The following is a 12,113-nucleotide window of genomic DNA, read 5'->3' as shown; positions in this document are numbered from 1 at the left end:
AGGGATAAGGAATACAGTCTTATCTCAGACCAAAAACCCTACCAAAATAGTTGTTCAACTCATTTGCCATGTCCTCGGACTCCTCCAAAAATTTTTTTTCATGTTCACTACTAGTCAACAACTTTATGCTGTTGTTTGTGCCGGTCTTGATCATTGAAAATTGATAAAAAAATTTGTGGTCTCTCTCAGCTATAGGAGTGAAAATATGTTTAGTTAGGTAGTGATTGTGTATTTTCCTAAGTCTTTTTTGGTACTTTTTCTAAATATTTTGTATTTTTGGAGGTTTAACTCATTCCAGACGTTCTGTATTTGTTATACAACTTTTTTGCTTGTTTACAAGTTGCCTTGCAATTTAATTGCAAAGCATGTCTGTGACATTGATCTCATTCAATTGTTTCGATGCCTAATTTTTATCAAAGTCACCTTTTAAAGGATTTTGTAACAAAGTTCAGTGCAGGACTTCGTTATGAATCCATGAAGAATGTTTGACTCCAAAGCTACAACGCATCAAGGTTGACAAGTAATTGTCTATGTGTTCTTTGAACATGTAGAATAGCTTAAAGATTTTTTTGTCTAAATGTTTCTAATGCTTTGACTCATTATTCCTTTATCAATAACTTTATTTTGTATATTCTGCTGAAAATGCGACTAAAAAATTGTATTTGTCTCCAATATGAAACGTAAGTACTATAGGACATTACTCTGAACATTCAACCTCTGACAGTGTATCTTGCTTGAACAAGATTTACAATCTTGATTTTGGATAATTAAATGTCGTTTATGCAACGTTAGAGCTGTATGTCTCAGAGAGTCTGTATGTCTTTTATACCGGTAATAGGTATGTAACGGTCTTCAGAGGTCGTTCTGGTCGTTCTACGTCAATGCATTTAGAGTTGTTCTCTTTATGCGTAAACTTAGCGCATTAATACAGTGCCTATTCTCATCTGTTTACCTACGCAGCCTGATTGACCAGGATATTCATCGCAAATATTGTGCAATTATTATTAGTTACGAAGAGCTGAACTTAAAGAGCTGTTTAGTCAAATCGTTATTTGTTTCGTGTAGTTAATCATTCTAGTTGATAAAAATGCTTATTTGCGAACAGGGTTGTTGAAACACGCCTTACCTAGTCACCACAGTCAAAAACGAGTAGCTTTTTTGAACTTGTCGAATTTGTTTCTAACTAGTAATTATTCCAACGCAACGTACTTCCTAAAGCTATAGTTTCAACTAGTACACGCTTAAAGGTATGTGATATTTGTCTATTTAAACTCCTCTGTTGTTTGGCTAACTATATTACTTTAATATGAATAGTCATGTAATCTTAATTTGCTATGTTGAACTTGCTAATATTATTATTTTCATCAGTTAAATTAATATGATGTGGCATGTAGTTTTAGCCATGCTTGGTGAGTTTGTTAGTTTAATCTGAGTCTAGACTATTTTTACTTATGCTTTGCAGGCTGCATTAGTTTGGTGATGCATAGTAGGCTCAATTACACTAAATAAAGAAGTTTCTAGAAAATACCTGCTAACCAATCCGGTTAGTTTGATATCACGCCTACATTCAAGCGTACAACTAGACGTATCGGGCATCTTGTGTTAAAATATGTGGTTTACGATTTAAATGTTTGTTTAGAATATTCTTTACCGAGCAATGATTATTCTATCACATCCTGCTGTCGTATTGTAGATTTACTTCAACTCAACATGGATATGGGCTTCTGTTGCTGATCTCAATTTTTCTACGTTATGGCAAGCCTTGTTGTTAGAAGGCAATCTCTTGGTAATCGACCTCCTCGCATTATAATTCCTCCCCGAAACAGTAAGGATGAAAATGATATTACTTACGACGAAACCCAGTCTCCTTCATTAGATACGGACACACCCGAGCCATTAGCTGTTACACCTCCCATCCCTGCAGGATTATCTCCCGATCTGCAACCAAATACTCCACCTATTATCGACAGCAAAAATGATAAAGTTTTACAGATTGGAAAGTATTTGCTTGTGGCACTCATTGACAACCTTGTATACAAAGCTGTAGATATCCATACCAATGAAGAAAAGGTTTGCAAGGTGAGGAAATTACATCTGTATTACCGAGATTGGATTCTGAACTTGTGTTTTTAATGTTGGCTTGACACTAATGTTTTGCTGGAATGATGATTTAGTCTAGAACAGATGAATGAGAAGTTGCTATGCAGCCACTTGTAGTACAGGAAATTAGAGATTGAGTGTAATAGTTATATTGATGAGTTTGATGTTGCAGGTCTTCACCCAGGAAAACTATCGATCTAAAATTGCTGCATACTGCAGACTTTATGAAAACAGTTCAGTAGTGGAAATCACCGAAATTATTCAAGGAGACAGATTTGTCTACGTGTTCTTTAACAAACATTATGGAGATCTGCATTCATATGTTCGAAGCAAGAAGCGGTTAAAAGCAGATGAAGCAGTACGCTTATTTCAACAGATCGCTCAAGCAGTAGCTGAGTGTCATGACTGTGGCGTTGTCATAAGGGACCTTAAACTTCGCAAGTTCGTTTTTACAGACAAAGAAAGGTAGGCGTAACATTAATCATTATTCAAGGGCATGACTTGTATAAGTAGTTGAAAATCTCCACTTCGGTGATTTTTTTCATTATAAACATGAACTTCTTGGTACCCTCCCGGTGGTGAAACACGCTTTCACATTGTTTATAAACCGTTATTGGCGGATAAATTAGGTCTTTTTTATTGCACACCAAAAGGCTTTTCATGAAGTTGGCTTAACAGTTCCTGATCCAGTAAATAACCTAAATTTATCAGGCTTTTTAAACATTTCACTGGAAAATTGTTGTTAGTGGGCTTTTCTTTCTGAGCCTAGGTAATTATTAAATATGCCATGTATCTTTTAGTAACTGTTCATTGGCTTGGCATGACCACAGAGCTATCGTGACGTCGATACATTCATTTGAGAGTGAATACCATTTCATAGTGCAATTCATCATATAGTACTGCGATTGGCGATTAAATAAGCTCTTGCCAATCATCTTGTATTGCATCATCATTTGTACAGGTCGCTTATCAGGAATTTGATAGCTGTGTATCAGCTAGAATATCCTGGAACACTAAGGCCATTTGTACTTACACGGAATTTCATGAATCACATGATATTTTAGAACGAGGATACAACTGGAGGGTCTAGAGGATAGCCATCTATTAAATGATGATGATGATGATATCCTCAAAGACAAGCAAGGCTGTCCCGCATATGTCAGCCCTGAAATATTGGAGTGTGCTCAATCTGGTTACTCCGGAAAAGCTTCGGACCAGTGGAGTTCTGGCGTTATGCTTTATACCATGCTGATTGGACGGTATCCGTTTCAAGAATCTGAACCAAGCAAATTGTTTGAAAAGATAAAACTTGGCAATTTTAGTATTCCAAATATTGCGTCCAGTAAAGCTAAATGCTTGATCCAGAATCTATTAAGGAGGGATGCAGCTGATCGGCTCACAGCCAGAGAGGTGCTCCGACACCCCTGGCTCAGAGTTGCTCAACACTCTCCACCCTTCAATACTCGTGTTCCTAATAGTAAGGAATGTACTAATGATCATGTAGTTCCTGACAGTTACAACCTTCAATTGCCACACAGTTAACACTACAAAGTAAAGCTTGTAAAACCAGTGCAGGCTTTTCATTATTCCACCCATTGCTAATTAAAGAAATACATATTTTTTTTGGAAATTTAAAAAACTTTTCTTTCGCATTTCTCGTATCATATATTATTGAAGTTTCCATGTTTGGAGAGTTTCACTTTGGAGTATTGCAGTTTGAATAAAATTTTACAACCAAGAAATAATTTGTTGATTACAAGATTTATTGATGCAATAAAAAGTTGAATTTAGTTCTGAAATAATACAAATATTGTATATGATCAAGAAAAACGCATACCTATAACTTGTTTAAAACAACACTAAAAAGAGTACTGGAATGTTATTGTGGAATGGCAAAAATATACACTTGAAATGCAAGTGCTTTTAAAAAGATGTAAACAATTGTTTTTCATAAAAATGGTACTCAAGGAATGGTACATTTCCTTGGGAGAGGGTTCTATAGCCTAGTTGAATAGGTGATAAGCTGTGGCAGGCCTACATCATAGTTGATCTACCAGCCGGACGCGGTGCAGGTGTGTATCGCAGCCTCTCGTGGTAGTCAATATCATTCTCTTGGTTTCCTTTATAGCTCTAAAATTTGCATACATTATCATTACAAACTTGTCAACAGCCGCAATGGCCCATATGACTAGTGAGTGATAAGAGTACATGTATGTATAGTAAATTGCATCAGCAGTAGGTAATAAACAAGTTGGGCATGGTTAGTTACCTATACAGCAAGCCAACTTGCCACGTTAGCGCATTTTATTGAAAACAAGTTTGTGAGGAAACTAGTAGAGCTATGCGCACGCACGAAGTCTTATTTGATCAACAATCACTTGACATCCTAGAATGAATCTTTTGTTGGCAGGCATGATTCACAGAGCCATGGCATACAAAAACATCAATGACCTGTTGGGAGCGTAGGGAAGTGTTTCACTTGTTTAGAGGAGCGCTGAAGGAGAATAACAACAACATTACTGAAAAAATACAAACCATAAACAAGTGTACTAGAGTTTTCCTGGACACGTTTGATTGAAACGGAAGGCCAGCTAAGACTGACAAAGCGAACGATTCGTGTAGTCAGCTAGGGTACAGGGTAAAGACATCCTATACATATGGTACAAAATTTTCTATTTATAAGGTGCAAACACACTACCATAAGTTCATAAGATGCAAACATTCCATCTATAAAACACAAGTTGTAAAAGATGCATAATGTACAAACATAATAAATATGTACATACATATGCCATAAATTGGTACAAACACTACATATATGGTATAAACATTCCATACATTAGGTATAAACACACTATACAATTGACAAACGTGCAATACATAAGGTACAAACACGCTATATATATATGGAATAAACATGTTATACATTAGATACAAACACAGTATACATAAGATAACCGAATATTCTAAGAACTGTATCACCTTAATAAACGTGATAACACTGTCAGACTGCTTGCCAAGAGTTACTATTTGGTAGACCAATTTTTTCCCTATTACTACTTACCGAGTGCAATGATGATCGTGATGATCTATCACGTGTCCATTCTGTTGTTATAAAAAAGGGTTAACAGAGCATGTAGCAAAAGTGAATGAACAATAAAGTGAAACGTGAATAGTAAATAAACCTACCTGTATGGGAGGGTGAGGAGTGGTGGTAGGCTGGTACTGATGGTACGGTTGCTCGCTGCCATAGCGACTTGGCACTCTTGGTGGGGCGACTGGTCGAGCATTGGTGTTAGTCCTCTACAAACAAGTAAAGACAGCCCTCAGGATATGATCATACAGAAAATACCACCGAATCATTAAAACTACGCCTACTGAGCTCAAGGGAGGCTTCATATAACTAGCTATACAACTGAAGTCAATACAGCTTGTAGCTAGTACTTGCACCATTTTAGAGTGTCAACAAGTTAGGAACCGACTAATGAAAGTTTTACAGCACAAAGTCTATTCAGCTCAGGGTTTGTCAAGTGCCCTCAGCTGCTTTTATTGGCAGCTCTACTTAACCAAAGTTTCTACATAGTTTTATTTATACCACATCTTCCTACCTCACACACAGGGCATCCAGCCACGAAGATCCATTCATTAATGAAAAAAGTTCAACAGTGTGAATAACAATTTACCTGTGGTGCTATTGGCCTCTCCGATGTTGCTGGCCTGCTAGATTGCAACCTTGCAGTGTTTACATACTCATGTGGTACTGGTGTATCTGACAGGGTTTCGCCAACTTTCTGCTCTTTGACGCTGCTCAGTTGGAGAGATGCTTGGCTATTGCTATAGCTACAAACAAAACAACACCCCAGCTGAAACAGATGATACTGCAATTTGATGAGAATGTTAAAACCTGCTGAATAAGTTGGCAAATGTGAGGTGAACTGACAGACGTACTACTACTGTTATTGCAAGGAACACTCAGGGTCAGTTAGTAGATCTCTGGTAGTGCTACTAGTTAGGAAAATCTTGCCTGGTGGCTAAATTTCAGTGGGTCATGTGGATGACTCGGGGACTACTCCTACTTTAAAGGTGAGACAATGCAGACTGCATACTGTAGATTGCATACTGTCGAAATAACATAGCATCATGATTTTTACCATTTCTTTTGATTACTGGAAATATGATCTTTTAGTCAGGATTATGAATGAAAAATGGCGCATGGTTGTCGAGAAAACTCGGTATCTTGTAAATTAGAGAGCGGTGGACCGATCTGGCTTGACCATGAACAACCAATCAATGTGGCAATAGTAAAGAGTATTACCAAAAGACAACTAATAAGCTTGTTTTGTAGTAGACTGGACTGGATACTTACTCAAATCCACCGCTGAGTGGCACAAATTCTTGTTTTTTTAGTTCCTTATCGGAGCTAATGCCCCCGCAGATCATGGCGAGAATTCCACGATTTATGGAGCAAAAACAGATCATGTCGAGTGCAATGAGCACTGCGAGCAAGCCTAGAACAGCTATGATGATGATAAAATGCAGCTGCAAGACCACCTCTTGTTTGCTTCCGGATGGATCTACAGATGAGAAATGAGTTGTTAGTCCTACAATAAGCATGACGACGTCTAGAACTATTACACTATCACAACCATTTTTTAGAATCAATTCGTGCATGAGTCAATTGCTGCGATATTTGTTTAATTTCCTAATCTTACGACAGCAAGTATAGACGTTTGAAAATAATATTTCTTCTTTGTTTATACTTGCACTGTTTTCTCTATGAGCATAGTATCTTAGATAGCATTAGTTATTACTTTAAGAACAAAAAGCGCTGAATAAAATTGTTGCTGCTGGTATTGCACAACCATACAAAACTCATGACAATAATTGCAAATTCAGAAGATTTATCTACTAGGTTGTGAGATAGCGAAGGTTGTTTCTGATGAAAGCAGCGCGTATGTGAGAACAACAGCAAGTCTGTACTTTCACTACTTTGTGGCAGCATTAACTTTCAATATATAAACATGTTTAAAGTTGATAGCTTCATTACATACTCAAAAGCTAGAATATTTGGGTCCCTTCCCATACATTTATATGACCACAATGGCTGCCTAAATAAATACCTTGCCCACGCTTTTGGTATTTCACGACAAAAAGCAATGATTTAATATACAGAAACAGAAAGAATACTTTGAAATAAACTGTTTGCTCGAGCTAAGTTATCATTTGACGCATCATATATATCTATATATATACATATACACAGGGTTATATGATGCAGGCCCTACTAATGCTGAGGAAAGTTGCGCAGGTAAATGATCATCCAAGGTGGAACCTGTATGCAGATTCATACAAAGATGTATCAAAAGGCCATCCATCTTTCTTTACGCTAAATGACGAATTGAATTGAGCTTCTGAATTTGTGCCATGCATCTCTGGAGAAACACCCGAGTCAGACAGCGAGAATCTGTGGTCAGGGATAAATCTCGAGGTACAGGCGTGGTCAGGTATTTTTCTTTGTGTAACTGACAGATGGCCAATTGGAATGGCAAAAGGAAGATGAATAGAGTGTGAGTAGAAGATTGAAGACAAGCCTATTAGTTTCTATGGTGAAGCAACCGCCCAACTTGGATTAATGACATTGCTGGGAGTTGCTCTGCATGTCTATATGGGTAGAGTGCTCATACTCACACTTATGCAAAAATTGCACAAGACGTTGAAGATGACATACACTCGCTTTCTGATAAAAACGTACATATTTGATAACATTAATGAATCTGCTATACAGGGCCAATTAATGTTATGCTTTTGTCTTATTTCGCTAGGCTAGTGTTTATGAAGCTTATTTAGTATAGACAAGACCACTTTCTTTGAATAGTAATTTATTTTCCTCATATATAAAAGAGAATTTGCAGTATTTTCAAAAGTTTTTAAAACTCCACAAGATAAACTTTTGAAAATTTATTTCAGGTTGCGCGTTAGCTAAGCAAATCAGGTTTGGAGTATATTTCATGATAAGGATAAGGCAACTTATAACTTACTTTAGAGCTATTAAAAACTGAAAGTCTCTTAGAAACCTACTTTCTATATTGCACTCCACAAACAGTAATTACAGGACGCCTTTCTAGTAGCTATGCCACAGAAATAGTTCAACGACTGTTATCAAACGCAGAGACGGATGCATTGTCTCGGTCAATATCCTCGTCACAAGAGACAAACTTGTCCCTGGTCACATACGCATGTCCTATAAACGTTATCTGCACGTTAGTCATGGCCTCAGCAACGTATGCGTACATCGATGTTATATAATCTCTTCTAAAGTGTATACTCAGCTTAGACCATCAACTGTTTAAACAATGATCAAACAGCTATTGATCAAAGCACATAGAGGCTGGGCTATTCATAGCGTACCGTGTGCTGGGCTGATGCAAAGGGAAGCAATCGATGGGCGTAACTGGAACACTCCCCTTTATTAACTGAGTCGGAACAAAGAGCTGAGGTATGCAGAATGATTTGCATGTTGCTAGCAAATTCTTCAGTAAGTTAAGAGTAGAGGAATGATTTAGCATTAAGCAATCTCCAGCACTACGCATCTCCCAGGTGTAGTCTAGGACGACCAATGGGATGCTTCATACAAGCTAACGGAGGCGTAAACCATGAAGCTAGTTGCAACAATGTAGATAAGCGGATTAACTAAAACGAAAATAAATTATATTCTTTGTCTGATCTGCTCAAAAGGTCTGATTGGATGGAGATATAACGTTCAATCCATTGACGTTCCTCTAGAGCACCTCGGTAATTCTATTAACAAAGACAAACTCATTTCTTACCATATTTCACTATGATACTACTAACATGAATACCTTTGATATACATTATTATTCAGTTCCAAACCAAGTACATGTACTTAGTTGACATTGAACAGCTATCATGCTTTATATTAAGGGTTTGAATAATAGTGATAGGCCAATGGCCTATTACTGAAAATGCTCATAGTTAATGCGCTTTTGGATTAGCCATACCTGCACTTCTGGAGTGTAAAAATCATCTCTTGTTGACAGATTGAGGATATACAATAAACGTTGAGTCATACTCCTATCCATAAATTTGAACATAAGCATAGGCTACCTCCTACGAGTAAATAACTTGAACGCATCCTAAGTGTTTCTTAAAACGGTGAGAATAAAAACAGGCTTCTTTTGGATGTAGATGTAATACAACACTGGCTAATAAATGTTTTGTAAGATAGTGAAAACTTTCACCAATGCGATTATCTAATGACCATAGGTAAGTAGATAGCTTCAGTCCCCCTTAATGGCACTCACACAAGTAACTGACGCTCCGATTACACACTAGCATAATATTGAGGCCATTGGTTTAGTCAACTCACTCTTGTCGAGATTTGCTTTTTTGCAAAGAAATAATTTTTTTTGAATAAGGACAGTCACTTCTAGTATGAGAACTGTATCTATAGCCTTACCAAGGCAACAGTACAAGTGTAACACATATTTGCTGGCCAACTGCAAGATACCCAACAAGATAGCAAAACTACAAAAGCACAACAAAGATGTGGATGTAAAAACGAAGTCTAAGCGGTCTTGATTGCTAGCAGTTTTCTGATGTAACTCCAGAAATATCTTGCGCATTCACAGGGCCTCACATGACTTCGGCTTTTAAAAGTTTGTACAATAACGACGGTTACAGAAAGAATGTTGTTATTACATATAAAAATTATATTTACCATAAAACCTCTAATTGAATGCCACCTTTAATCGAACGTCACCTTTATTTGAACGTTACCTTTATTTGACTGTCACTATAAGAGAAAGGTTGAAAAATAAAGCGCCACCCTTTAATTGAACGCCACTTCTATTTGACCGCGACTCTTTGGCATTCTTTGATTTTTAGAAAGCCATAATAGAGAGTGATCAGTAGAAGTATCCACAAAATAGCACTAATAATGACTTGGTTACATCAATAACAATTAATTCTTTTGCGGTTGCTGTTCGTATCAAAGTTAATTCCCCCCCTGCATCTGTTTTACCTAGGAAATCTGATTTACCAGGTCTGATTTACCTAGGAAAAACAACATAGGCTGTTTGCGGCAGTTATGCTTTAATCTTCTAGTCTTCATTTATCTTTGCTCTGACTGGCCGCTTTCAACACTTCCATAAACTTCCAAACTTTCTAATTTTTTGAGCAGCTTTTAGATGATGATTTCAAGCTCACGACATCTCTGGTGAGCAGGTCCCTACCAGCTATCGAATTTGGCCGACAAACCTACTTAATGCCTATAAAAATAATTTTATACTTCGCAACAAGCTAACATATTAAAGAGACTAACTGAATGTTTTAATAGCTATTCAATATCAGAAGACTTAGTTAGCAAACATTAATTTGCTTTTGAAATGCAATTACGGTTTTTGTTAGCAAATCACTTTTACAGGTTTGCTTACACATTAATAATAAAAAGATGTGAGTTTTGAGCTTACAACAAACGATATAGTACGTACCGTAAAACCTCTATTTGAGTGCCATAGCACTGCACCTTTAAACTCTTCTATAGTGGCGTTCCATTTGAGGTGGCGTTCTAATAGAGGGAATAGCGCTTTTTAATTAGCTTGTCAGAATTTGGAGAAGATAAATTTAGCCTCTTAGGAGTGAAGAGACACTAATGTCACCTACATTTGCACTTTTCATCGGGCAGATAAACATTAATGCGTCGGCGTCAGCATGTTTGATAAATCATTTTTTATATACGTTGAAGTATCAGACAGAGTTAAGCAAGGAATCACTTTGAGTAAAACACATTAGACTGACATTACAGTCATTACTTATTTCAGTGGTGCTGGTTTCAAAATTTTGAGAAAAACTGAAAACAACTTTGGAGTTACAAAACAGACTTCGATATGCGGTAACAATGGCTGCTATTACGTAAATGGCTGCTATTATTATTCATCTAAAGTCTAAACGCTTTAAAGTTTTCAGACCACATTAGGGACAAATCTAAAAACAAAGGATCAGATTTATACCTTAGTGACTTTGATTCAGAGTGTAGTTCTGATGATTATGACGATATTCTCAGGCAATAATCACTAAAACGGTAAAACCAAGGCAACCACGACAACAACCACGAATGATTTCATTGCTATTGATGTAATCTAGCCATTGTTAGCACCATTTTGTAGATCATTTATTACTGATCACTTTGTATTATGGGTTCATAAAAATTAAATATAATGAATGTCAAAGTGGTGGTCTACTAGAGGTGGCATTCAAATAAAGGTGGCGTTCAAATAGAGGTTTTACAGTAACTATATAATAGTGTGGAATGATTCATCTAGTTATCCCACGACCAAACAAAAGCGAAGCGATTAGTTGGGAGATTTATGATAAATGCACATGTGCACACAAATCCTGAAAATTATTCATCAACAATGAGACAAACCCTTGTATCAAAATTTCATGAACGAATTTAACCATCGTTTTGTAGTCATTAAAGTATAATAACGATACAAAACACATACAAACCTATTTAAATATGTTACCAAGTCTTTTTAAACCGTCGGCATTATCTTAAAACTTACCCATCTGATCGGATTATACACAAATAGACAGATTTATTTGGAGGCAAATCGTTATTAAAACTTGCTAAGCCTCACTTTTATCAAAGTTAAGACCCGAAATTGAAACGCCGAACGACAGGGAATAGAACGATTAAGTCGTGCGCATTTCACGAAAAAAAACGTGCACATTTTACCAGTCTATAGCATTGTCGAATTGCCGAAGGTTTCTGTAATTAATGTAGGAGTACTGAAATCGTTTCATTTTTGCCGATTTCAAAGTATCTGACATTTTAGACACATTTGAGTACTTTGGTATTCTAACTGACGTCCAACGCAGTGTGAGTAAAGGAAATGACGATGATATTTTTTTCTAACGATTCTTATGAGATTACGATATTTAATTATAAGTTTGGATATTCTTCTTGATACTTCTTGATAATGTTAGCTATG

General features: G+C 36.7%; 2 protein-coding genes across 2 annotated transcripts in view; one reads left to right on the top strand and one right to left on the bottom strand.

Moving 5' to 3' along the window:
* Positions 1 to 993: 993 nt before the first annotated feature.
* Positions 994 to 3,845, top strand: LOC137397636 (tribbles homolog 2-like). Its single transcript, XM_068083937.1, has 4 exons — positions 994 to 1,247; positions 1,694 to 2,079; positions 2,273 to 2,565; positions 3,165 to 3,845. The coding sequence occupies exons 2-4, from the start codon at positions 1,753 to 1,755 to the stop codon at positions 3,640 to 3,642; spliced, it is 1,098 nt and encodes a 365-aa protein (XP_067940038.1). The 5' UTR covers positions 994 to 1,247; positions 1,694 to 1,752; the 3' UTR covers positions 3,643 to 3,845.
* Positions 3,843 to 12,113, bottom strand: part of LOC137397628 (fasciclin-2-like) — a 49,377-nt gene continuing 41,106 nt past the window's right edge. Inside the window, exons 15-18 of the mRNA XM_068083926.1 lie at positions 6,467 to 6,674; positions 5,784 to 5,940; positions 5,290 to 5,403; positions 3,843 to 4,230 (exon numbers count right to left, since the gene is read on the bottom strand). Of these exons, the coding sequence (XP_067940027.1) occupies positions 4,135 to 4,230; positions 5,290 to 5,403; positions 5,784 to 5,940; positions 6,467 to 6,674 (575 nt within the window). The 3' untranslated portion in view covers positions 3,843 to 4,134. The remainder of the gene's footprint in view (positions 4,231 to 5,289; positions 5,404 to 5,783; positions 5,941 to 6,466; positions 6,675 to 12,113) is intronic.

This window comes from Watersipora subatra, chromosome 1 (genome assembly GCF_963576615.1).
Source record: "Watersipora subatra chromosome 1, tzWatSuba1.1, whole genome shotgun sequence".
Taxonomy (NCBI): Eukaryota; Metazoa; Bryozoa; class Gymnolaemata; order Cheilostomatida; family Watersiporidae; genus Watersipora; species Watersipora subatra.
This window is presented reverse-complemented; position numbering and strand designations above follow the sequence as displayed.